The sequence below is a fragment of the Chanodichthys erythropterus genome, chromosome 12 (assembly GCF_024489055.1).
Source record: "Chanodichthys erythropterus isolate Z2021 chromosome 12, ASM2448905v1, whole genome shotgun sequence".
Classification (NCBI taxonomy): domain Eukaryota; kingdom Metazoa; phylum Chordata; class Actinopteri; order Cypriniformes; family Xenocyprididae; genus Chanodichthys; species Chanodichthys erythropterus.
In genome coordinates this window covers 15,222,881-15,250,343 of record NC_090232.1, presented here as the reverse complement: position 1 = coordinate 15,250,343, position 27,463 = coordinate 15,222,881, and the positions used below count along the sequence as shown (strand labels likewise).

At 35.4% G+C, this 27,463-nt stretch overlaps 1 protein-coding gene across 2 annotated transcripts in view; it reads right to left on the bottom strand.

Moving 5' to 3' along the window:
• The window catches only part of mtus1b (microtubule associated tumor suppressor 1b), a 54,703-nt gene extending 37,002 nt beyond the window's left edge, over nucleotides 1-17,701 (bottom strand). The window contains exons 1-3 of one of the 2 annotated variants that reach the window (XM_067403769.1): nucleotides 17,563-17,701; nucleotides 4,465-6,030; nucleotides 1,110-1,257 (exon numbers count right to left, since the gene is read on the bottom strand). In XM_067403769.1, the coding sequence (XP_067259870.1) occupies nucleotides 1,110-1,257; nucleotides 4,465-5,868 (1,552 nt within the window). In that variant the 5' untranslated portion in view covers nucleotides 5,869-6,030; nucleotides 17,563-17,701. Of the gene's footprint in view, nucleotides 1-1,109; nucleotides 1,258-4,464; nucleotides 6,031-13,888; nucleotides 14,029-17,562 lie in introns of those variants that run through there. The other variant, XM_067403770.1, reaches the window with a different exon arrangement.
• Between the last annotated feature and the right edge of the window lie 9,762 nt (nucleotides 17,702-27,463).

Genomic DNA, 27,463 nt, shown 5'->3' with positions numbered 1-27,463 from the left:
TAATGTTTTTTACACAACATAATTCAAAAAGTTTACTTTTGGGTTTAGGTAATTATTTATGTTTTATTATTTCCGGGTATTATCATTTATTTTTGTCAAATTGTTAGTAATTGAAGAAGGGATAGAAGTCGATTATTTGACAAAATTAATTTTAAAATAATAAAAAATAATCCAAGAAAATATTATATTATATTATATTATATTATATTATATTATATTATATTATATTATATTATATTATATTATATTATATTATATTATATTATATTATTATACAGTTTAAAAAGGTTTTTTTCTGTTTTATAAAAGAGGTCTCGTTTGCTCACAATACAGTAAAACAGTATTGTGAAATATTATCTGAACTCTTTCCTATTTTAATATATTTCAAAATGTATTCCTGTGAAGGCAAAGCTGAATTTCAGCATCATTACCAAGTCTTCATTGTCACATGATCCTTCAAAAATCATTCTAATATGCTGATTTGGTTCTCAGGAAGCATTTCTTATTATTATCAATGTTGAAAACAGTTGCGCTTCTTAATGATTTTGTGGAAACTGTAATACTTTTTTTCAGGATTCTTGGATGAATAGAAAGAACAGTATTAAAAACAAAAATATTTTGCAATTGTTTTTCACTTTTGATCATTATTGCAGCCTCGCTAAATAAAAATATTAATTTCTTTAAAAAAAAAATTCTCCCTGACCCCCCAACCCAAAAAAGTACAATTAAAATCATAAATAATAATATTAGCTTAGCTTAATTAGCTTTATAAATAAATAATTTGCTTTATATATAAACAATATGTATGCACATTGAAAAATCACAAACATGCAGTATCAAATTAAATAGCAAATGTGCAGAAGAAAGACAGTAAATTTTAGTTTCTTCACTCTTCACTTCTTCACTTCAACACAGTTACCTGAACTGTGACAGTGATGCAGGTAAAATAATCACACATATTATATCAGTATAAGCTTACAGGAAACATTACACTGAACGAAACAAATCTACAGGCTCTTCCACTGTAGCGTTCACTCTGTCTACTTCCTTAAACAATGCCTTTGAGACTTTGTTCTGTGCATGTGGTGTGCTAAACAAGCAAAACTCACCAGCTGGCTGAACCGCTCTGCCTCCCGGTGGACCTAGACTACCTGTGGGTCGGGCTTCTCTGCTAGAGGGCTTCAGTCTGGGTTCTGGGGGTCCAGAAGTGGATGTACTGTTAGTCCCTAGAGATGGTCCCAGCTTGGAAGATACAGTCTGGAGAAAGAGTCTTTGGTTAGTGACAGCATCCCAAGCGAGAGATCCCAACTCTGGGCGCCGCAGGGTAACCATAGTGTTGGCCATTCCACAGAACAGACAGAAAATGTGCAGCCTTATAGAGAGAGAGAAGCGAGAGCGGTGAAGGAGAGGGAGGAGGAGCGGAAAGGAGGGAGGGGAAATAAGACTCGCCAGCTCCAAAAAGCAGAAGAAGAAAAAAAAAAGAAAAAAGCAAAGGGAAAAACGTTTCTATTGTGTTATTCCCTCAGGGCTTCTGATGCCAGGACCAGCCCAGATCTTTTCCTTTTCTCCCCCTCGCTTTTAAACACTCAACACACACATGGAGTGAGTTTGTGGAAAGATTCTGTTGTCTGAATCAGTGTTCATGAGTCTACTAAAGAATGTTTCCCTCCGCATTCTGTTCTTTTCCCTCCAAGACAGTTGTTTTATTGGCAAAAACATCTCACTCATGTTCTCTAACCAAGTTGAAAAAGGCAGGAAAGTGAGAGAGGGAATTGGCTCTTGGGTGTTTTTTTAACAGTGATAATAAAGCAGAAACATGCAAAAGCAATTGCTGTAAGACTCTGGATAGTGAACAGATATAGAAAAACTTTAATCACTGTATTTACGTTTGAAAAACCTGTTTTTAGGTCTACATTTACTCTTGGCATTTGGTTCGACCCAAGCTAATAACACATTTAAGCCTGAGTAACAGCATAGCACAATCATGTGATGACACGTATAAAGCCGGACTCGTTAAAGCAGTTCTCTACATAAAGAGAAGATTGACATGGAAACAGACAGCTGCTATTAATATGTTGGTTTAAATGAACATTTCAGTTTAAGTAGAGCAAGATTTGGATGCATGTCTATAAATGGACACAAACATCTTAAAGGTCTGTCGGATCACATTTAACACAAGTTGTGAATCAAAAATACTTCCTAAACATTAATAATTTCTTCCATTGGAGATGAAAAATAAATATGTTTTAACTGCCTAAGGTCCCAGTCTGACTCTTTTTTTTTTTTTCTTTTTTTTTGCATCCCAGTGCAACTTATTTGACTAATCAAAAAATGCTTCATTAGACATGTAAATGTGAAAATTAAATGTACTAAATAAAATATTTAAAACTTTTAATCATAATTAACTTTAGATAAATAACTATGGAGTAAAATTAATGCCGTAAAGTTTTGCACAAAAATAAAGTTTTGCAAAACACAAAAAAGAATTGAGCAATAAAAAAAATGTTTTGCAAACAAAAATAAAGAATTGCAAAGGAAAAATAAAGTATTGAGTGGAAAAAAATACGTTTTGCAAACAAAAATAATAAATTGCAAAATAAAATAATGTAGTGCAAAAATAAAAATATAGTCAATTCTTATTATTATTCTTCAATAGTTATTCTGCGGTTCAGTCAAGCGTGCACTCACGATACCGGTTTTCTTTTGTGCTGCACTTTTCTGTGCGGTTCTCTTTATGGCACTGGTTTGACGTGGGGGTGGAGTCAAGAAACGGGGGCACGCCTCCGCGAAATGCATTGGAGGGGAGCGTAATCGGCGACAGGTTAAATAATTCTTTGACATGGTTAAAAATAATGAATGGTTTGTTTTTGTTGGTTTGTTTAGCATATGTTGTCGCCGATTACGACCCCTTCCAATGCATTTCTTATAGTAATATGACTCGTTGCGCTCTGTCTCACTGCCTGTATCCACTTTTGTGTCCTTAAACATTCGTTTTTTGGGGTCGACAGCTTATAAAAACTTATTTCTGTTTTTTTTTAGCTTGTTAGTTGTACACCTTGTCACACAGCACCTTTTAGGCATTGTTCTGTTTTTTGTAATGAGTCAGAAAAAGACAAGAAGGCAGCCTGTAGACGGTTGGATTGTTTTCCCCCCGGTGGGCGTGGTTTTCAGATTATAATAAACGCGCTCTGTCTCTATGCTTGATCTGTTCTGTTCCGATCTGGGTCTCCTGCCGATGACGTGTTTCGCGGGGGCGTGCCCCCGTTTCTTGACTCCACCCCCACGTCAAACCAGTGCCATAAAGAGAACCGCACAGAAAAGTGCAGCGCAAAGGAAAACTGGTATCGTGAGCGCACGCTTGACTGAAACGCAGAATAAAATGAGCGTTGCAATTGATTTAGTAGGTTTGAGCATGAAAAATATGTGGCAAAGATAAAATAGGATTACAGCTGTCATTGATTTTTGTAATTGACTATATTTTTATTTTTGCACTACGTTATTTTATTTTGCAATTTATTATTTTTGTTTGCAAAACTTATTTTTTTTCTGCTCAATAATTTATATTTCCTTTGCAATTCTTTATTTTTGTTTGCAAAAATTTTTTTTATTGCTCAATTCTTTTTTTTTTGTTTTGCAAAACTTTATTTTTGTGCAAAACTTTAAGGCATTCATTTGACTCCATAAATAACCTGTAACTAAATGTTTTCATAATAATACTAAAACACATTCTAAATGTAAAAAAAAAAAAAAAAAAAATCTAAATAAAAATATAAATAATTGCTTTAATTGTAATATTTTTTGATAAATAAATAAAAAAAAACAATAATAAACCTTTAAATAAAAGCAATAGTAAAATTGATATAAACCTACTAACGTTCTAAATGCACTATATAAAATACCAATAAAAGCTGTAAGGATAGTAAAATTGAAATACACCTTGTTTTTACTAAAATGTACTAAAAACATGAATAAATGATTTAATATTAATAAGGTTTAAATAAACTATAACAAAGATGTTTTATTATTATTAATAATAATAAAAATATTAAAAGTTAAATAATAATATTTTATATTTTGATAACAGTAATGGTAATAAACCTTATTAAAAGTTTTAATAATACAAGTTACTGTTCCTAATGTAACTACTGTTACATTGTTAATAAAAAAATGTTTTTAAATGTAGAAAATAGTTATAATAGTTTATAATAGTAAAATGTAAATAAATAATTTATTAAAGTTAAATTAAAGTTTATTAAGTGTTATCAAAATGTAAAAACTTTTCTCTATTTTTTTTTATTTACTAAATATAATTCACATTTCTCCAGAGAAATAAGTCCTTCTAATAAACAAATGGATTTTTTTTATGCTTGAGCTTAAAAAATTAGATGATAAAAAGTCAATTATAACAATCAATAATTAAACCGCAGGAGAGAAGTTGAATAAGATGACAACTGAATCACTAACCTTGCTGTTACTCTTAAAGGTTTCTTCCCCTGCTTCTTTGTCAAGCTGAAGTTCTCCTTCATCTTTAAAATCGGTTGAAGGAGGACATTGTGACTTCATTGCCGTTTCTTCTCCTTGTGTTGGCAAGGATAAAGTGTTTACATCTTTCTCCTGACCGCCATTGAAGGCAACCTCTGAACTTGGGCAAGTCTTTGTTTCTTTCCCTCTTGTATGGGTTGATGATGATCTGCTTCTTTTTCCAACAGCATTATCTTCCACCTTCCTACTAGCAGGAACCTTCACACTTCCTGAAGCTGACTGCTTAACATTCAAGTTTGTTTTTGCTGGATTGGCTGATCTTGGGACAGAAGCAGCCCTGGAGATGATCTTGGCCTTCACGTTCCTCAGGTCTGGCCTGGGGTACCTCTTCACCTCAGGTTTTGTGGCTTTGGTCAGAGCAGCCCTTGCACGAGGCTTGGCAAAAACATGTCCTGCCAGATCACTGGTCTTTTTTGCTGTGGACTTTGGCTTGTTGTCCTCTTTTGAGATGGATGAGTGAAAAGCAGTTATGTTTCTGGTACTTGTTATGGGAGTAAAGACTTTGTTTTCAAGAGACACCACTGTCTCATTCATTATGTCAGTTGTTTGAATGGCTGATGACAACTCACCAGAGACTTCCCCATTTTCGTAGACAACTTCCCTCTGGGGTTCATTCACCGTAGCCATGTTAGGCACTTCTGCTTGTTGGCCTTCAGAAATGTCTATTGGCATTACCACTTCAGAGCTGGTGGAGACTTCCAGAGCAGAGACAACAACTTGGCTTTTCATCATTAAATCTACAGAGGGTAAAGAAAGAAAAGAATCTTCTTCTTCTTCTTCTTCTTTAGAGTCTTCATCATCATCGCCACCACCATTTCCTGAAGAGCACAAGGATGTATCATCACCATTAGTTTGACCAACCTTCTGTGCCACCACCAAAGTGACATTATTGTTGTCATTGTCACTCCAGCAGTCTTCATTAGCATCCAGATAGACAGACACAGAGTTGTCGTTGTCCTCACAGTAGTCTGGTCTGCACTCTGGGCTCTGTATGCCTGAATCATCACTGCTGGCTGTTGCTTTTCCCATCTCCAAGTCTGGCATGTCCACATCCAGAGGACTATCTGTTCTGGCACTACTCAGGCTGCTCAAGCTACGCATGGAGTCCGGTGATGTCTCACCTCTATCGTACAGAAGCAAGGTTTTTGATGATGAAAGGGAGGACTCAGAGGTGAAAGCATTGTTACTCTGGTCACTACTGTGTAACGGGAGACACATCCCATGCTGAGATCCCTGAGAAGGTCTCTTGGGAAGCACAGGTGGTGGAAGTTCAGACTTGTTGGTTGATGGTAGTTCCATGAGACACGTGGGTTGAGACACTATCATACATTCAAATCCCCCATAGCTGGATCGAATTCAGCACTGACGGACAGTAAATACTCAACTTTGTAGAAGATGGGATTAAGGTGTTTCTCATCATAGAAAGTCTGTTCCTTTGATCATTCAGAAGATGGCATCCATGGTTTTGCTGATACCCTTTTAATGGCTCTAAAAACACGAAAAGATAACAGCATGTCAGTTGCATTTCATCTAGTCCTGATCTGTACTGTTAGATATTTAAAGATTTTAGAGCCTGAGTTAAACACAGGGAAAGCAGGATCATATAAGAAGAAGAAATTCCAAAGGTAATGTTGAATTTGAAAAAAGATACCTTAAAAAATACCTTAAAATGTATTAAATCTAGATGAGATATAATACTTTTTAATATGAAGCAAATGCTGTCTTGTAGGGATGTGTAAAAAAAGAGCACTACTGCTCCCTACTGGCAATTTCACTTGCACTGCCCCCTACTGGTAACTACTCTTCTATATAGGAAAAGTCAAAGGAGAGAATGTAGCACAAACCTCTACAAACTCTTTTTTTTTTTTTTTTTTGCTTCTGTAAGAAATGAATGTTCAGCTTAGATAATATATTGAGCTGCCATTATACATATGTTGATTTATACATTTAGCTTTTATATCTAACTATTGCTATACAGTACAGTCCAAAAGTTTGGAACCACTAAGATTTTTAATGTTTTTAAAAGAAGTTTCGTCTGCTCACCAAGGCTACATTTATTTAATTAAAAATACAGTAAAAAACTGTAATATTGTGAAATATTATTACAATTTAAAATAACTGTGTACTATTTGAATATATTTCACAAAGTAATTTATTCCTGTGATGGCAAAGCTGAATTTTCAGCATCATTACTCCAGTCTTCAGTGTCACATGATCCTTCAGAAATCATTCTAATATGCTGATCTGCTGCTCAAGAAACATTTAATGTGTACAATTGTACAAAATATTTGTGTACAATATTTTTTTTCAGGATTATTTGATGAATAGAAACTTCAAAAGAACAGTGTTTATCTGAAATTGAATCTTTTGTAACATTATAAATGTCTTTACTGCTAAAGAAAGTATTCATTTCTTTAATTTCTTTTCAAAAAAATAAAAATAAAAATTCTTCCTGACCCCAAACTTTTGAACTGTAGTGTATAATGCTACAGAAGCTTTGTATTTCGGATAAATGCTGTTCTTTTGAACTTTCTATTCATCAAGGAATCCTGAAAAAAAAAGTACACAACGGTTTTCAACATTGAAAATAATCATAAATGTTTATTGAGCAGCAAATCAGCATATTAGAATGATTTCTGAAGGATCATGTGACACTGAAGTGACACACTGAGTAACGATGCTGAAAATTCAGCTTTGCATCACAGGAATAAATTACTTTGTCAAATATATTTAAATAGTACACAGTTATTTTAAATTGTAATAATATTTCACAATATTACTGTTTTTACTGTATTTTTAATTAAATAAATGTAGCCTTGGTGAGCAGACGAAACTTCTTTTAAAAACATTAAAAATCTTAGTGGTTCCAAACTTTTGGACTGTACTGTATATTAACAAGAATATAATATAATATAATATAATATAATATAATATAATATAATATAATATAATATAATATAATATAATATAATATAATATAATATAATATAATATAATATAATGTAATATAATATAATATAATATAATATAATATAATATAATATAATATAATATAATATAATATAATATAATAATCTTTATCTCTCTCTAAGTTTACGCATTAAATCTGTCAGGCTGCTTGAGTAATGGAAAAGCTTGTTCAAAGCTGCCAGCATGGAAATTTCCCATTAAATTAGCCACTCTTTGCATAGTTTAGGCACACACATGATAGTACACCTGCACAATCAAGTCTGCGTTACGTCAGAGTCACACTTTTCAATTAAATGTGGGTGATAATGTAGGTCAGACTAAAGCTAATAAAAGGAGAAGGCTTTTATTTTGATATTCAGGGCATTCTCTTTCACACACAAGGCAATGGTGACAGTTACTTCTACAATGGTGGCCTTGTGCTTCCAGACAAATGCTGAATGGTCCCGACCAAGAGCCTTGATTGTTCTGTTCACAAAAACCTTTCAATGAATATACAAAAAAGTCATCTTTTAACACAAAGAACAGGCTGATATCTACCAGGGTTGGGAGGATGAGTGGGTGGCAAAATGCATCTGTGCCCTTTCTAAGAGCTGGTGCATGATCTCATGACACTGCAAAAATTCAAGCATTATTTGTGAAGTATTGAATGGGACTGCGGGTGTCAATCATATACAGGTAATGGTAGGTTACATTGGTTATAGTTATTGAAAATGTCACAAATGATAATTGCATTTTCTAACTGACATGACAATAAATAAGTTGTAGGCAAAAATATCCTCCGTTGACTTTCCTGAGATATGCTTGTGTGACAGATATGGCTACTGCTGAGAGAGATGCTGACAACGCAAGCTCTTATATCACTCCGGAGAACGAGATGAGCAAACTTAATGATGCAGAACAGAGACTAAATCGGATCATCTTATCCTTTAAAACTAATGAGATGTTTAAAAAGCAAATTATTATATAACATATTACTTTGTATGCTTATTTGACCCCCTTCAACTAGTTTCAACATACCTCTACACAATGTTCCACACAATGAATGAATAGCTCTTTACTATGTACTACTGTAAAGTGCTTTACAATCATATCAGGGGGTCGATGCGAACGCAGCCACAGTACACCACACACCAGCTATAGGTGGAGAGGAGAGAGACAGAGCTAATTCAGTGGATAGGGATTATTAGGAGGCCTAGGCGTAATTTGCGGCCGGGACGGGTGGGACATGTCCCTACCAACTTTTGTCAGGGTCAATATTGTCCCCACAAATTTTTTCGTCACATGATATACCTAATGCAAATGAAACATATTCAATTGGCATTCATTTGTGTTAAATAAGATGCAATCTGGCACTGGAATGTGTTGTTTTTTAAATCATGCTGAGTGCTCGTTGCCAGTCTTATAAGTGGCGGAACATTCTCTTTTGGCTCGTGCGCAGTCTTCACACAGACATGTCAATCTAACGCTTAATGTCGTTGCAGAGACTCTATTCTTTTTTTCTGCTGTGAAATCACAAAACAAAATGCACAAACGTGTCCCTGCTCTTGATATACAATCATTGATGAACATCTTTGATTTTAATTACACAAGGGCGGATTATAACCCGGAACCTCTGACACACTTAACAAAAGTTCTACCACCAGACCATTAAGGAATCCGAATGCTGATTGCAGATCTATGTATTTATTCACTAATGTGAAGAATCTTGGGATTAACAATATATTGTATTATGGATACAGTCGAGAATGAATTACACATGAGTTGAATGGAAATTGTTTTCTGGACATAGTGATGTTATTATTTTCTACCATTCTTATTGTACATATCTGATATAGCATCCCCCACAATACACACACAGACACTCCCGTCCCACCCATTTTTTAAAACAAAGTTACGCCACTGTTAGGAGTCCATGATTAATATGGTTCAGTGGATGGAATTTGGCCAGGACATCAGGGTTTACAACCCAACTCTTTTACTTGAAGTGCCATATGATGTTTAATGACCACAGACAGTCAGGACCATGTTTAACATCTCATCCGAAGGAAGGTGCTTGGTATAATATAGTGTCCCCATCACTGTGGCCCTGTCCCAAATGGCACACTTCTTATGGACTTTCGGCCTTGTGGACTCAATGTCTGCCATGTGCGTGTCGATTAAGTCCATGAGACGCCATTAGGGTGCCATTTAGGACAGGGACTATACTGGGGCATTAGGACCAACAGGGTGAGCACCCCCTGCTGGCCTCACTAATGCTGCCTTTACATGCTCTCGGAATTATCGTAAATACGAGTTTCCTAGGTAAAAGTTGCACATGAACGCCCTCCCATTTCGAAAGTTGACAAGCTCATAATCACGACTTCAGAAGTGGAAATTACATGAAGGTAATACACCTCTTCCAGCAGCAATCTAGTTTTTCCAGAAGGTCTCCCATCCAGTTACTGACCAGGTTCAACCATACTTAGCTTCAGTAGACAACCAGTCTTGGGCTACAGGGTGATATGGCTGTGACAGTGAATCAGTGATTTTAGAACTGGTAGGTTGCTTATAGGACTCAAATACTCTGTGAAAGTGTTTGATGAAAGTAGTTTTCTTTCCTGTGTTGACTTATTTCCAATCAAGGGACTTGGGATCTGGAAAATGTATGTTCTTTATTTTGCCTTATAGAGCTTGCATAAAGATGACTTCAAAGATAAAAAAAAATTTGGACTAAAAGCTACAAAACATTTTTTATTAAACCCCTCAGTGCTGAAATATGAGGTCTTGTATGTTAATGGAACTACGAATTCCAGCAGAAACAAAAACATTGAATTAACAGTTAAATCAGAAAACAAGAAAACAATTTTTTTTTTTTTAATCCTAAAAGTACTGTTTACAACCAACAACAGCCCTGTACATCACTGTACATTCAGTGACTATATATTATGTAACAACTTCTTGCTTCCTATATGTGGTCAGATTAGATAGATAGGGATACTAAACATGACGTACATGACCCTGGCCTGCACAGCAATGTGTTTACATGCGTTGTCCAAGGCCACTATAATCTTCTGAGATTGATAATTACACTTGCTTTACCATCTCTGTGTACCCAGATTATAGCGATGAGACAAATAGCCTGAGACAGAGTGTGTGTGAGAGAGAGACATACTGCAGTAATGATTCTTGCTGTGTTAGGTTCAGTCCTCTTACCCCCGGGGTTGTGATGAGAATAAGAGAGGGACATCGAATGGATTGGGTTAACAAAGGTGAGGTTACAAGACATGTCACATTTCTCAACACTGTCTCCAAACACCAACAGATTTCCATAGTTTTCTAACATTTAAGTGCACATACACACAATGCATTGGTTAACGAGAAATGTGAGCCCTGTTGTGCTGCACTGCATGCCTGTCAACTGGAATAACTTGGAGCGGACATCACACTGAGATAGAAAGATCACAAATCTCAAGGCCAGAGATACACAGCTAAAATTCTTAAAGAACTGCTATACTATTACTATAAATAAAAGACAATTTTTAGTCTCTGCTAACGAAATGAACACATTTAAATTCTGCTAATGAAAGGCTACATTTATTTGATCAAAAATGAAGTAACAATAGCAATATTCTGAAATAGAATTCAAAACAGCTGTTGTCTATTTTTAACATATTTTAAAGTGTAATTAATTCATGTGATGGCAAAGCGGAATTTACATCAGCCATTACTCAGTTCAACAGAACAGCATTAATTTGAAATGTAAATGTCTTTAATGTCACTTCAATCAATTTAGTTAATTCTTACTAGGGGGGGTTTACAAACTTTTATACGATAGTGTATTTTAAAAGACAGTGGAAAGGTGTCAAACTATCAGACATTTTAGTAATTGTATCTATTTTTCCTTTTCTTTTTTTCCCCCCAACCACCATGTTCAACCCTACCCAACATCAACACAACAACCCCAAATGAAAATAATTAATTCTTAGGACATCAGAGGCAGTTTTGAAGAAAGAGTTCCAAAAATTCTGCAATTTGTGAAAGAGTGCAAACATGTGGCTAAGGTTACAGGGCAAAAGTTTGCATTTTTTACATATGTCAAGAATTTGGGATATATTTTAGGTTTAGTCTTAGAAAGATGAGCTCTATATGGACTGTTTTAAACTGTATGAAACTGAGCCTGACACATGATGTGGTGGTGCGTATATTATCTAACACTCTATCCCAGTAATCATCCTCAAGCTATAGGCGTTGCTCCTCTTTCCAAGCACTTATGAAAGTTATCCTTTGACAAGATCATTACATACATCTGTGAGATAATACATGAGGGTTCAGTTTGAATCTATTTTTATGTAATTTTCTTTAATTTTCTTTTTTTTATATGGAAAATAGCTTTGACATTTTAATAACTCCTTTTGTGTTATACAGGAAAAAGTCAGTTTCATTATCAGATGGCGACAATTTAAAACAATCTGCGAAAGATTAATTTAATTTAATTTAATTGAACTCAGCATATTTAGACATGTAAAAATGTAAAGTCACAGTCAAGCCTCGTTTACTAAAGTCACATGACTTTGGCAGTTCGATACATGCTCCGAACCACTGATTTGAAACAAAAGATTTGTAAAGCTTTGAAGCTTCATGAAGCAGTGTTTTGAAATCGCTCATCACTAGATATTGTTGAATAAAGTCGTTATTTTGTTTTTTTTGGTGCACAAAAAGTATTCTCGTCACTTCATAACATTAAGGTTGAACCACTGTATTCACATGAACTGTTTTAAATATGTCTTTAGTAGATTTCTGGGCATCTGAAAGTATTAATTATCTTGCTGGCAATGGAGGCCTCACTGAGCCATCGGATTTTATCAAAAATATCTTAATGTGTGTTCCGAAGTGTGGAGTGACATGAGGGTGAGTAATTAATGACAGAATTTTCATTTCTGGGTGAACTAACCCTTTAAAGACATCGTTAAAATAGTCATGTGACTACAGTGGTTCAACAAATTCGTCTCTCCCGTCATTCTCCAACACTGTTTACCTTCAGCGCTTCCAGGTTCTACACCAGAACATCGGCTCAGTATTGGCCGGCTCCTGCGTCAGCATCACACGCGTGCATCATGCTGCTCACGTGAACAGCGTCGGCCAATACTGAGACGGCATTTTGATGTAGAACCTGGAAGTGCTGAATGTAAAAACAGAGAATGGCAGGGAGAGAAGAATTTGTTGAATAAAGTCGTTATTTTTGTTATGTTTTTGGATGAACTAGTGAACTAAACATTTAACTATCAAACATACAAATGTGTTCTGAAAGTTGCTTTCAAATCCACCAGGCTAAAAAATATAAAGAAGCATGTGCTTTTAAATGGGAATGGTGCTTTATGGCATCGTCACACAAGTGAATGACTGACATCAACCCAGTTTTTTACTAGTCTGCCCACTAGCCCTCTGGGCAAAAAGAACAGTGAAGCGAAGGGTGGTTAATGCTTCCATCCCTGACAGAATGATCCAGAGAATGAATATGATGTACTAGGACTGAACTGAGTGGATTTCTAGAACACTTCTCAGTGCCTGTAGGGCCCCAGCAACAACAGAAGATAGCCTATGAACTTATATAATCAATACTGAGCCGTTTCAGTATCGGAAAACCCGGGACTTAAGTTTCAGTGACCTTCCAGAAAAATCACAGTTTCTTTGTCAATGGGATACACAATACATTTGTCTTTCCCAGTACAAAAATGACAACATACTCCACCACTATAACCTTACAGAATATCTGATCATATTTCTGCACAGCATCTTTAGCATCATTTCACATTTAGCACCTGCATAATTCCCCAGGTAAATCATTTGGGAACAGCAGCCATTTTGTAACATGGTTTTTAGTAATTAGGCGAGTATTCCCATTAACAAGGAATGATGCTGATGACCTAGAACGAAAATATTTCAGCATGTGAGGACGAAAAGCTGCTGTGCCCTCTTAAACCACATATGCATGAATTGACAAAGCTCTTAGCAATTATTTTTGGCTACTTTAAGCATTGTCAAAATTCTGGCTTAAAAAATGAGACAAATAAAAGAATACGAAATGCATTTCCTTATGTTTGCAACCTCTACTTTACCACTTAAAGCCTGTGCAGACATCCCAAAGCTTTGTAGATGATGACTTAAATAAGAATAAATCATTAAGGTGGCCAGTTACACCTCCATGTAAATGTCATTCTTTTATGTCTCAATTTTCATGCTAGTCTCTCTCTATTTCTCAGTCTAACAGCACTCTCTTTTAGTTTCCTATAAACAACCACTCTTGCATAACACAAAACCCTAAAAAATGTTAGATATTTCATTCAGAAATAAGACTGTTAATTTCAAAACTTAATCAAACTAAACTGGTAATACTTACATGTTTTATTCCACTTCCCACCTTCCATTTAATTCCTAAAAATAGGTTCAGGCACAAAGGACGGAAGAGAGGTCTCTCTCTCGAACATGCAGACACCTGTCTAAGTGCCCTGGTCAGGTAAACATAGACGTAGCCTGAGGACTAAAGCTGTTCCATTAAAAACTGCTCCACTGAAAACAGCACAAACTCAGAAATAGAAGGACTTTGCGCAATGTGATAACTTTACGCAAGCATTCTGATAACAGTCTGGTTGCATTGCACAAGCAGAGCAATACTAATAACGGTACAGTGAAACTTAAAATAACAGATTCCTTTGTAAATTATAGAATGAAACACATAGAATGAGTATTAGTTTCTGTGGCTTCTCTTTGTGTCTCTATTTCTCTCCATGCTGTGTAATTATACTGCATAGTTTAGCATTAGCAGGCTGTTTGCTTGGCTGGTGCTACACCAGTTGAAAAGGTGTTTATTCCCCTTAGTAGCTCTTGGTGCCAAAACTGATCTCATAGGCTTATTGTAATGCCTTAGCGTCAAGCCCAGATTTGCACAACTCAACACAGGTCATAAATTGACTGGAAGAAATGCTAAACATATTAAGAAAAAGCTACAGGAGTACTTGTGCTTAATTCTAGGCAATCATTAATGAACTAAAAGTCAGAGGACTCTGGGTCAGTTGATATTGATTTAGTCAGTTTTTCTGGCACGCATAATAATGTTATCCCCAAAACCATCGTATTAATTCATATTGTTAATCGTCATATTGTTTTCAACATATTAATCATTTATATATTTGTGCATTTTTTACAATATATCTGTATTATATTATATATATATATATATATATATATATATATATATATATATATATATATGTGGTTTATACCACAAAATACAATAAAAAAAACTGATGCTATACCATGAATATTCTGAAACAAGAATGTAATTGCTTATTTGCATATACATGATCAGATATGCAGTGTGCTGTAGTTTATGAGCTGTAATTATGCTGCTTAGAAAAAAACATGCATATAATGCTCATGGTTATGATGATGACATATTAAAGCTGCAATATGTAGATTTTCGCCACTAGAGGTCGCCTATTAAAAAAAAGACGTAACTTGATGACGCCGAGTTTGAGCGTGGAATCTTGAGAAATGTCGTCTTCACCTCACAGCCAGTGGAAAAGAATCGGGGTGGGACTCGGGCAGAAATCATGTTCGTGGATAAGATTATTAACATTACTGTAGTATTAAGCAGCGCAGGGCCAAGTGATGTTGGAGCTAAACGAGGGCGCTGGAGCGATTGCTAATGAGAGATGAACGCGACACACCTCGCGAGCAGCAGAACTTTTATTATGCCGCAGTCGCCGCCTTTGCTTCTTCCGGTTAAGTTTATGGGGTAACTCAGCAGTGTTTATCATGTTAGATTAATTTGACTGTGTTGAAAATGATGTTATAACGTTACTCTGTGCGTTCCTTCGGCGGCGGCTGTGAGACACTGTTGCACACTGCAGTAAGATAGATCGATTTTAGAATATCATATTAATAAATGTTGGATGTGTTGATAAATGGCATGCAATTAATATTAAAATGTATTGTATGATGGAGAAAATGCCTGAAAAATGACTGTTACTAAAAATAAAGCTGCATCTGGTTATACTATGTTAGCTACTTGACAAAACAGTGTTTTTCTCTGAGGCATGGTAAAGCATGGTACTCTCGAAAAAAAAAAAAACTAGATTTAAACAATAAGACTAAACATGTTGAGCTACATAACAATAATTAGTTTTCTGTCTATAAATGTAACCAAGCAGATGTTCCCTTGTCTAATAAAACATGTAATATATTAAAGCGTCTTTGGTTTTTCCATGGTTTCTACAAAATAAAACCAGAAACCGATGGTAACGCATGTATGACGCCGTTGACAGGCGACTTACTTACACGTCCCTTATCCTTGGTTAAAATCACAATTTTCTCACGATTTACAAATAGTTGGAAACATTTGGGATATTGTAAGTACTCATGTGAACAAAACATATAATACTGGCCTATTGGCCTATTTTTGGATATTTTAAAGCAAAAATCTTACATATTGTGCCTTTAATAAGATGACACACTTAATATACATGCGAACGGCAATGGGAAAAAAAGATTTTTAATTTAAGTGGTTGCACAAAATTGATTCAAACATGCCTATATGTGATTAGTTGAACACACAGCTTAATTATACTGAAGTTAGTAATTCCAATTGCCTAATAATTTTTACTCTACCATTCTACTATTTTTTTAATAAAAAATAAGCTAAATCGAATGTTTTACATTTAGATTCTTGTCACGTTCAATATACTTCAATACATTTTGGCACATAGAGCAAATGGAAAATGAGAACTACAAGCAAAATCAAAATGTGATATTATACAGATCAAGTTATTTCAACCATGCCTAATCATTTTTATTCTATTGTGTGTGTGTGTGTGTGTGTGTGTGTGTATAGCAACATTTTTTTTTTTTTTTACTGAACTCAGTTCAATCTAATGTTTTACCATTAGGTTCTTATTACATTCAATACACTTCAATACATTTTTAGCACAGAGAGCAAATGGGAAATGAGAACTACATGCAAAATCAAAATGTGATGATGCAGAATTCGATTTTTTTAATTAAACTGAATTGCTATATACTTGTGCTTACGAGGTTATTGTGTCTTAACACATTTTGAGCATTATTATAACTTCAATCTCGTTAAGAAGACCATTTTGACCCATCTGTATTAAAACATTGATGCGATAAATCTAGGAAGTTTCACACTGGATATTCTCAAACAGGTAAAGGCACCTTCGATTCTTCTGGATTTCTTTCGGCTCCCAAATACTTCTGTCAGAACCAAACAGTTGCCATAGAGATGAGCTGTCTACTTTGTCATTTGCAGTGTCTCCAGCACCAAAAATACTCACAAGCCTCTACAGATGACTCTTTTTTTAATGCCTCCAAACATTATTTTTACACTGCTCCAGTAAAATAGCTGTCAACATTTATGGGTCAATTAAGTGCAAAAATGTGGTTAGTGGTTATGAATTATAGGTAAGGTAGGGTAAAATATATAAAGATAGGTGCACATAATCTTATAACACACACACAGTGTCATGTCCCTCTAAAGCAGCAATAGTGTCTGGTGCACTTTAACTTTGACGCTGGTACATGTAATGTTGTGGTAAGGAAACATGCGTCACCAGATCAATGAATAGATCACCCTGGTTATGTCAAAGAGCCCTGGAAAGCATCCAACAAGAGGATGTGCTCTAATAAATACATCATTCATATATACTGCAGTGATTCAGATTCCAAGAACACACCTATCAATACCAGTATAACATGATTAAACAAATCAACATTACATTGCATAACTGTACATGTAATTAGTGTGGCACCATTCAAGTAAACAGATTGGAGAATATATGAGGTGTAACAAGTCGCAATATGAACAAACGCAATGCTCCAAGAATGTATAAACATCTACATTCCAATCCTAATATAAGTTATTAGACTGTGATTGCTATTGAAAAAGCTTCAGCTGACTTGAAAACCATCCCTCTCATACGTACATCTGAAGAAAAGTTAGAGGCTCTCTCATGCAACTACTCAATTAATGATTTATATATGACACAGAAAACGTACCTGCTTTTCAAGTGTTTTGAATCAATCCAAGAGTGCATTTCATCTTATTAAAACACAGATTTTCCACAGGTAACCCCGTCCCGGACAGAATGTCCTGTTTCATGTGATCCTGCCAGCAAAAGCACTGCAAGAGCGCAGTTTCAGTCTGAGCGGAGACTCAGAGAGAGAGAGACCCCTCCCCTCTGACTTTAGCTGCAGCCAAATCGTGCCGCAGTAACCAACCAGAATTGTCTCTCTGTGTGCGTATGTGTTAGAGAGCCAGTGACTTTTCCGAGGTAGCCTTGGAATGCATTTTTCTCCCCTTACCCAGAACCCTCCATGCCAGCATACGCAGCAGCAGGGACAATTCTTCCTGCTCTGTGACATACATGTGAACATCAGATAAAAATACAATAAAATTACAAATAAAACTCCAAGATGTTCATTAAACACACTGTTGAAGGCTGCTTGGCTTTTCGCGGCAAACAATGAGTCATAAAGCACGAAGTTCACTGCTGACTAAGAATGTGTATGTGTGTGTGTGTGTGTGTGTGTGTGTGTGTGTGTGTGTGTGTGTGTGTGTGTGTGTGTGAGTGAGTGCGTGTATGGGTGGGCAGATTACCTCCTCCTGGCTACAACTTCTGTTGAAATAAGGGGCCCTCCTGTGTCTATCAGAATGCATGGTTGCTAAGCAGCCAAGAGTCTGTCCGTGCTGTTTTATTAGACCTGGTGGATGAGAGAGAGTGAGATGGTAATGATTTGACAAACAAAAGACAATGTAAAATGTGCCAGTTTCACTTAAGTTGGTCTTAACTCAAAATGGGAGATTAAAAACCCACACAAATCTGCTCAGATTAACAGTGATAATCCAGCCGAATGCATGTTCATTGAGTTCACAGCTCCTCTGAAGAGTGTGATATGACCACAAACATATCATCATTGTATTATTTTTTTGTACACTACCATTCAAAAGGTTGGGGTCAGTACCATTTTTTTTTTAAATGAAATTAATACTTTTTAGCAGCAATATTGCATTAAATTGATCAAAAGTGACGGTAAAGAAATGTATGATTCCTATTTCAAATAAATGCTGTTCTTTTGAACTTTCTATTCATCAAAGAATCCTGAATGTATCATCGTTTCCACATAAATATAATAACAACAGAACAACCATTTTCAACATTGATAATAATGAGAAATGTTTCTTGAGCACCAAATGGCTGTAATTTGTGTAATTTCACAATATTACTGTTTTTACTCAAATAAACACAGCCTTAGTGAGACTTGGCGACCCCAAACATTTAAACAGTAATGTATATTGAATATAGTGATACTCAACATGGTCAAAACAATTTAAACAAAACAATTTGGGTTTAAACAAATTTGTCAATATAATGAAAGTGTCAAGTTTTGCTTAATGATCCTTACATACAGTTTTCTTGCATTTATGAAGAAAATTACAAAAAAAAAAGTGTACAAAAGTACTTTTAAGGTAAGTCATTCACTCGGTGGCCTTATTTGTAATGCTACTGTCTACTTGTAAAATCTACTTTATTTGCCAATAGTATTATAGATTTGCTTCTGAAGACTATAGTTGAGTCTCAAATGACGTACTATACACTATGCACTAATACACTATGCACTTATGCACTATGTATACAACCATGTAGTGTATGAACTTTTTAGGTTATTTTGTCATTCAGCATTGGAGTCTGTTAGCCCCTCCCCCCTCTACTATGTAAATAAAGCTGCAACAGTTGAGTGCATGAAGTGCACAACATTCCACAATTTGTTTTTTTTTTTCAGTTAATTAAGTGCATCATCCAGGTATTAAAAGTGCATTTTTTTCAATGTAGGATTTTCTGTGTGAACACACTACTCACACTATTTAAGGTGTGTTCACAACCACATTCTACCGTAACTATTCTGATTTGTAAAAAAACATTCACGTGATTGTAGAACTTGTAACAAAAACCTTAGGCTTGTAATTTTCTGAGAGCTACAGCTACAGTACCATGTGACCGCTGTACCATGCAACCAATGCAGGTTTATTTGTGCAAGAGAAATGTATAAGTCCGAATCCAAAGACGTGAACAGCTCCAATTACAGCGTCACGTGTTGTCATCTCATTTACTCATCTTATTTACGGTAATTATGAAATGGCGTGAACACATCATTATAAAACGGCATAGAATAGTGCATAAGTGCATGAATTGGGATGCAAATTAAATCACACAGAAATACATAATTTTTCTCTGCCTTATTTAGTTAAAGAGATATAAACATTGAGGTATAATAAACTAAACTTTTGCTTATGCAATGCGTTTAAAGGATTAGTTAACTCAAAAATGAAATTTCATTAAGTACTCACCCTCGTGTCATTTCAAACACGTAAGACCTTCGTTCGTCTTTGGAACACAAATTAAGATATTTTTGATGAAATCCAAGAGTTTTTTTTTTTAATCCCCCATAGAAAGCAACATAATTATTGTCATTCAAGGTCCAGAAAAGTAGTAAAGTCATTGTTAAAATAGTCAAAATGACTACAGCTTTTTAACCTTAATGTTAGGAAGCAACGCGAATATTTTTTGTGCACGTAAAAAAAAAAAAAAAAAAAAATATATATATATATATATATATATATATATATATATATATATATATATATATATATATATATAAATGTCTTCTCTACCTTTTCATTCTCCTACACCATTTATGCTCAATGCTTCCAGGTTCTACGTCAGAACACGACTCATAATGACAGTACTTGCGTTGCTTTCTATGGGGGATAAAAAAACTCTTGTATTTCATCAAAAATATCTTAATTTGTGTTCCGAAGATGAACGAAGGTCTTACGTGTTTGGAACGACACAAGGGTGAATAAACAATGACAGAAATTTAATTTTTGGATGAACTAACCCTTTAAGTGTTCTGAATGGTTTTAGCCCAATACTATATGGCTGCTGGGGTGTTCTGGTTGCTTGCTTATTGGCCCAAGTTAAAACAGCACACCAAGAAGTATGATATTCTGGCTTAATAGTGGTGTGAGACAGCTGACTTATCACTGAACTCTGGTCAAGTGGTCAATAATAGACTACGGTATCTTCAGTCTCACAGCTGGTTTTCCAGATAAACTCCATGAATTCATGCCAAGCTTATCATATTAGAAGCCAGGAAAACACTGCTGACATGCACTGAGACAAAACACACTCACAAACAAACCAAAAAAAAAAAAAAAAAAAAATGTTAAGAGCAACTACTTCACTAATAACTAGTTCAACTAGCTATTATTCAACTCGTAAACATAGTCTTGCTCACAATGAACCAACGTCATTCAGCAAGAAAAAAACTTTAACGAATAACACATTATGTGTAGAAAAACACATAACTACAACGACACATACACACAAACCCCAGCCAGTAACCATAACCACAGCTGTAACCGCTGACATTCAGTACGTTATCAGAGTGCTCTGTGTTTAAATGCTCTTAAATAGACGGTTAAAATGACATTTCTGTTTGCCTTTAATTTCTCCAGCACTGTTTTGAGAGATGACAAGCAGGCCACTTGTAAAGAGACTAAGGTCCATCTAACAATAGATTTTTTTTTTTTTTTTTTTTTTTAAGAATTCTGTTTAGATTAACAGTGTGTTTCTGAGTCTTTTCTCATTCAACACTAAAAACACTACATTTGCATATAATTATTAAAGGTGCTAAAGAGGATGTTTTGTTTTATACATTTTTGCAATATTACTTGAAACTGTCTTAACTGATAAAAGATTTTATATATAAACTGATATTAGGTGCACTGAAAGGAATAATATTAATATACATCATCTGTGCACGAGGTAGGGCCTTAAAAACATCAAACAATCATTTACGCGATCATCACGTAAACGATTGGCCCTCTGGCTTGTCAATCACTGCCATGACGTTCCTTGTGAGAGACGAGCACGGCTGCACGCTCCAGTTACTTTCCACACTCTACAGGCGCTGCATGCGATGTTTTTGTCCGGAGACAGGAGTAACAACTGCAGATTATGAGTTACCTGCGGTGAGTCCGACATAATGAATCCACTAACACAACACATGCGAATGCCGGTGGTAAACATTCGTGTTCCAATACTCGTGCACAAGTTTTGGGATGCGTTCCCTCGAAATTCTTACGCATGTGCTCATTTCAAAAACTCAGTAACAGTCTTTGGTTTCTCAGTCGACGAAAAGATCCTCTTTAGCACCTTTAACACAAGCTCATACACAGGAGTCATAGTTGTGCAATAAATGCTTGACCAGCTCATGTTATCAGGTAAAAGATAAATTTGATTTGTTTGTAGAGTTCCAGTGAACCAGCAACAGGTTCACTTGAAAGAATGATTCAGCGTTCTAGCAGACAGTGGTAGAGGACAAAGTTTTCACTTGGACCAACAGCTTATCCTCAATGGACGTGAACTTTGGCTTATGAAACACCACTATTAACTCTAACACTGTAACTCAAAGAGCATTAAACTCAAATAAATACTTTTCCCCCCATTATTTTTATAATATATCAACATCCCTAGAACTCTTGCCAAGTTTATTCCAGTAGAAATAAAAATATAAAAATGAAAATATATTTGTTTCACATGGCCAATGTAAATAGAAAGCAGGGAGAGGGCTGATATGATAGCTATATACTCTCTCTCTCTCTCTCTCTCTCTCTCTCTCTCTCTCTCTATACATACATATAGTGTGTGTGTGTGTGTGTGTCATAATCAACTGAGCATGCACAAGTGCTGTATACACTCTAAAAAAATGGTGCTATATAGTATTAAAAGTGGTTCTTTGGCTCGAAATCAACTAAGGTGCCCTAGAACCAGTTTTTACAAGATGTAATATAAGTCTAAGGTGTCCCCTGAATGTGTGATTTTGGGGCATCATTAAATATGCACCGATTCGGGCTGCGGCCCCTTTAAATCGTGCGCACCCTGCCCCCCCTAACATTACACACTGTTGGAGAGATTTATAAAGAATGAAGTTGTGTTTATGAATTATACAGACTGCAAGTGTTTAAAAATGAAAATAGCGACGGCTCTCATCTCCGTGAATACGGTAAGAAACGATGGTAACTTTAAACACATTTAACAGTACATTAGCAACATGCTAACGAAACATTTAGAAAGACAGTTTACAAATATCACTAAAAATATCATGATATCATGGATCATGTCTGTTATTATCGCTCCATCTGCCATTTTTCACTATTGTTCTTGCTTGCTTACCTAGTCTGATGATTCAGCTGTGCACATCCAGACTGGCTTGTGTAATGCCTTGAACATGGGCTGGCATATGCAAATATTGGGGGCGTACATATTAATGATCCCAACTATTACGTAACAGTCGGTGTTATGTTGAGATTCGCCTGTTCTTCGGAGGTCTTTTAAACAAATGAGATTTATATAAGAAGGAGGAAACAATGGAGTTTGAGACTCACTGTATGTCATTACCATGTACTGAACTCTTGTTATTCAACTATGCCAAGGTAAATTCAATTTTTGATTCTAGGGCACCTTTAAGTGCTGTATAGCACCAAATCTTGGTTCTTCACTGGTTCTTTGGAATGACTGAGGTGCTATATAGCACCGCTGCCATATACAGAACCTGTTAAGCCCCTGTATGGTTCTTTACGAGCCAAAGAACCACTGTTGGTGCTGTTTAGCACCATTTTTGTTGAAGAAATAAAATGTGATATGGCACCTCTTATGAGTTCTACATAGCACCATTTGACAAAGGTGCTATAGAGCACCTTTAAAAATATGGTAGCACCAAAAGTGTTTTCCCTATGATTATGAGTCAAGAACCACTTTTAGTGCTATATAGCACTGTTTAGAGTGTAGGACTGTAAATGTGTTGATTTATTCTTTATAAGTGTAAATTCATAATTCTTATCCTAATATATTAAATGTCAGCAGAGATCAAACTAAATGGAAATTTTTATTTAAGTGGCTTTCTGCAACCGAACAGAATGAATGTTTGAGAATGTTTTTACAGTCAGGCTAAAACTTCAAGCCTGGATTCACTTATGATTGGTGTGTGTTTGTGGTGCATGGATGGAGCCAACAGTCTAGATAACAGGGCTTTAATTTCACTCTTTATCTGTCTAAAGCATTTTAACACCCTCATCCAACACACTCGAGTCACACATATTCAATAGCTAGTTCTTTAAAGAGATAGATATAAATAACCTAGCTAGGTGCATACTGTCATGGTCTTTTGCCTGTGTTCGAGTTTATCATTATCGGTCATGAATTCTGATTAGTTCACGCCTGTCCCCTGTTCCATTAATCATCTAGCCCTTCATAAGCTCTCTGTTTCCTCTGCTCAGTGTTCTGTGTTAATGTTTATGGTCCTTGTGAAGTGTTATTGCTCTTTGTGATAATTGAAGTCTATTATCATCGTTCATTCTGCACCACGCATCATCCTTGGGATTTAAACTACACCCACCCCTGACACATACATGGCCAATACTCCTTTAGGTCCAATCTATAACATTAAGTATTTGGTTACTGCATTCAGTAAAGAAATAGCAGCATCTATCTTCGCTTAAATATAGAAAGGAAACTGTCCTGACCACACATGCACATGTTCCAGCAGTCTGCAGCAGGTCAAATGTTTCCCAGGCTCCTTGTATTAAACTAAGAACCTATATAGAAACATCCAGCGCTCTCAGGGGCCTGTGGACATGGGCATTCAACCTGACCACAGACTTCAACAGATAGAGTTACTAATATTTACCAAACAAAAGCAAAGCCATTACTAAAATTATTGTTAAGGCCTGTTTATTTAGTGAAGCAGTATATAATTCAGGTATGTTGGTCCACTTTATGACAAATCATCTATAGCACAATTAAAATGTATATGAATGTTTAATTTCCAGAAGTTAAAATGACATGAAAGAGTAATTTGGTTCAAAATTGGGGTCATTCTTTGCAACAAAAAAAAAAAAGTTTTATAAAATCATTTAGGTTGTTTTGCAGATCGCTGCATATTTTGATGGAGACCGTAAATATAAAACGTATGATATACTATAGACAATAATAGAGATTAATGTTTCTTACAAATACCTGTATATCAACCTTAGTTGTAATTTTAAAAAAATAGCATAACAGGATGGATAGGTCAGATGGATATATCACATTTTGTTTCTTCAACAAAAATGGTGTTAAACAGCACCAACAGCACCAACCATACAGGGGCTTAGATGGATATTTTCCCCAACCATCCTCATCCTGGCCAGTCAAATCAGGTGTCACATGTCAAATATAGAAAAAAAGGTGAAATAATATTTACTCTGTTTGTTAAATTTTGAATAATTACAGTATGAAACCTCAACTTTTTCTGGACCAAATCACCCTACATACAGGTATAATGAGTCTAATTCTGAGAATACATCTGAAGACCAAACATTCTAATGAATAAATAAATAAATAAATAAATAAATAAATAAAGAGTAGTAGTAGTAGTAGTAGTAGTAGTAGTAGTAGTGATATAGATACACACTACAGTAGGTTTTGGGGTTATTAAGATGTTTTTAAGAGAAATTCCAACATCCAGCTCAACCAAGCAAAGATCAGGCGTAAGCAACTATGTTCTGTTTCTTGACAGCTCTTGTTTAAGCAAAGATACTGCCACAGCAAGTTGTCCGTCATGGCCTACAGCAGATCAAATGACTGGAACCTCAGCTGCTGTATTCTCTTAATACTGCCTACAGATCATAGACCTTTTCTCAGCTTAATTTACAGAGACAACTAAGTAAACTAACTGGTTGATGATTCCCCTGAAAAGTGTAAACACTGCCTATGTCGACCAGCCCGACGAAGCAACGAAAGGTTGAGGCAGGTCTGAAAATGGATATTTCTAAAATTAAACAAAACTTTGTGGGCTTTGTGAGGTCATACATTAAAAGCATAAATTATGTACCTATTTAACAACATTAACCTAACGACTGACTTCTTTTTATTATTCTTATTTTAGTTTTTCTCTCGTCTTACCTCACAATCTTCACATACAGTAGAGACTGTCTGACAGGCTTGTTGGGCTCATGAATATTAATCGCGTTGTCTGGGCTGATCTCTGCATTGATTTGCTGAAATCAAACAACTGACATTATCGCTTGCGTATTAGTCCCGCCCACTCGTTGTCGTCACGAGCCTGGTCTGCTATGAGGTTATAAAACTAAAACATACTGTAAAACTGTTGTTGTAACTTATTGTACATGTCAAAGAAATTTAATGTAAACCTCTTTATGGATTCATATTCATAAAAGAAACAAACAATCATAAAATGATATAATTATACAGTGATAGGGTGGTAAATGTTAGGCCTATAACAGCTGACACGTTAGTCCATTAATTGAAAGGCTACTTAAAAAAAAAAAAAAAAATCAATGTGTTCAAAATGTACGTAGTTGTCATTTTCTTTCGTTGTATCTCAATTCTTTTATAATTGCAATGGGGGAAAAATAGTTTACGTCCAAGAAAACGTTGGTGTTGAAAATATACGCATACTAAACATTTAACAGAATCGATAATAATCAAGCAACACAGATGGACCAGACTCTGAAGGTCAGTTATATATAGCCTATAATGATGTCCCAGTTTCCGAAGCTGTTACCAGATTTGTTGTCCAATAATAATAGTGGGTTAAAGAATAAAATAGGAGAAATTTGACTGGCAGGAGTTAAACTGCAGTGCAGAGTCATATAAACAAACCAATAGACTACAGCTTTTTATTTTAAACTAAGACTTAAGGGACTTAAGCAACTAGCACCTCCTCTGACTGATCAGTGAATGGGGGGACTGGACAGAACTTACATAACCTCACCAACAGATTATTTAATGTTTATTTAATGGAAAAATACCATGTACGAACGACTGATTCGTTAAAGACTTATTGATGAAAGTTATAAAAAGTAACCAAATTCTCAAAATTACGTATTTAAAAGAAACAATTATTATTAAAACAACAACAACAACAAAACATTACCACATGCAGAGCGCATCTGTATAAACTTGTTTTATTGCTCTTCACGGCTGTAATTTATCGCCACCTTCTGGATAAATGTTGCATCTACAGAAATAAAAAACATTTATCGTAATCACGTAAAATAAGAAGATTTTTTTCCTATGAAAAGAGTGATCATAAAATTAAAGAAGCAATTAATGTTGGAAATGCATCATATGGTAAAAGGCCATTGTAAAATGACTTAAGTTAAATTTTGAAACATATGGTGCATATTATTACAAAAACAAAAATGTACAAATGCAACAGTACAGAATTCTGCGTGCTAAAACAAAACTGTGTGAGACTCAATCTCACCCACTGTAACCCGGTGACTGGAAATCAACTTTAAATCTTAATGAAATGATCGAATCACTGTAAATCATTGAAATCCTATTATAAACATCAATCAATACAACTATTCAAGTGATACAGATCAACCACACAGAGTGCCGCTCAAAACACAACTATAATCTATATTCTTGTCCCTTCTTTTTATTAATTTCAAGGGCTATATTTCAAGGGATACAGACGAGATGCTTGCTCATGCGCTTTTGTAAAATAATCCACGGTAATGCGAAATACGAATCCCACTATAGCGAGGGATTTAGACAATAAATATTAAATAGTTCTGTGTGACGTTGCTTGGTTACCTTCCTAAAGCGTCCAGTAACGCGCCTTATGTAAAATTCACTACCTCAAAGTGAGAGTCGTTCATTGGCTATCTAACTAGACCCCACCCATTATTGTCTGCCTTTCAACCAATCAGTGAGGATTATTGGACTAACGTCACACAACGTAGTTAATATTCATACACCGAACTGTCGCCATAGTAGGATTCGTAGTGTGCGCTCTGTGTTGTTCACCGTGTACCAGTCTGAGC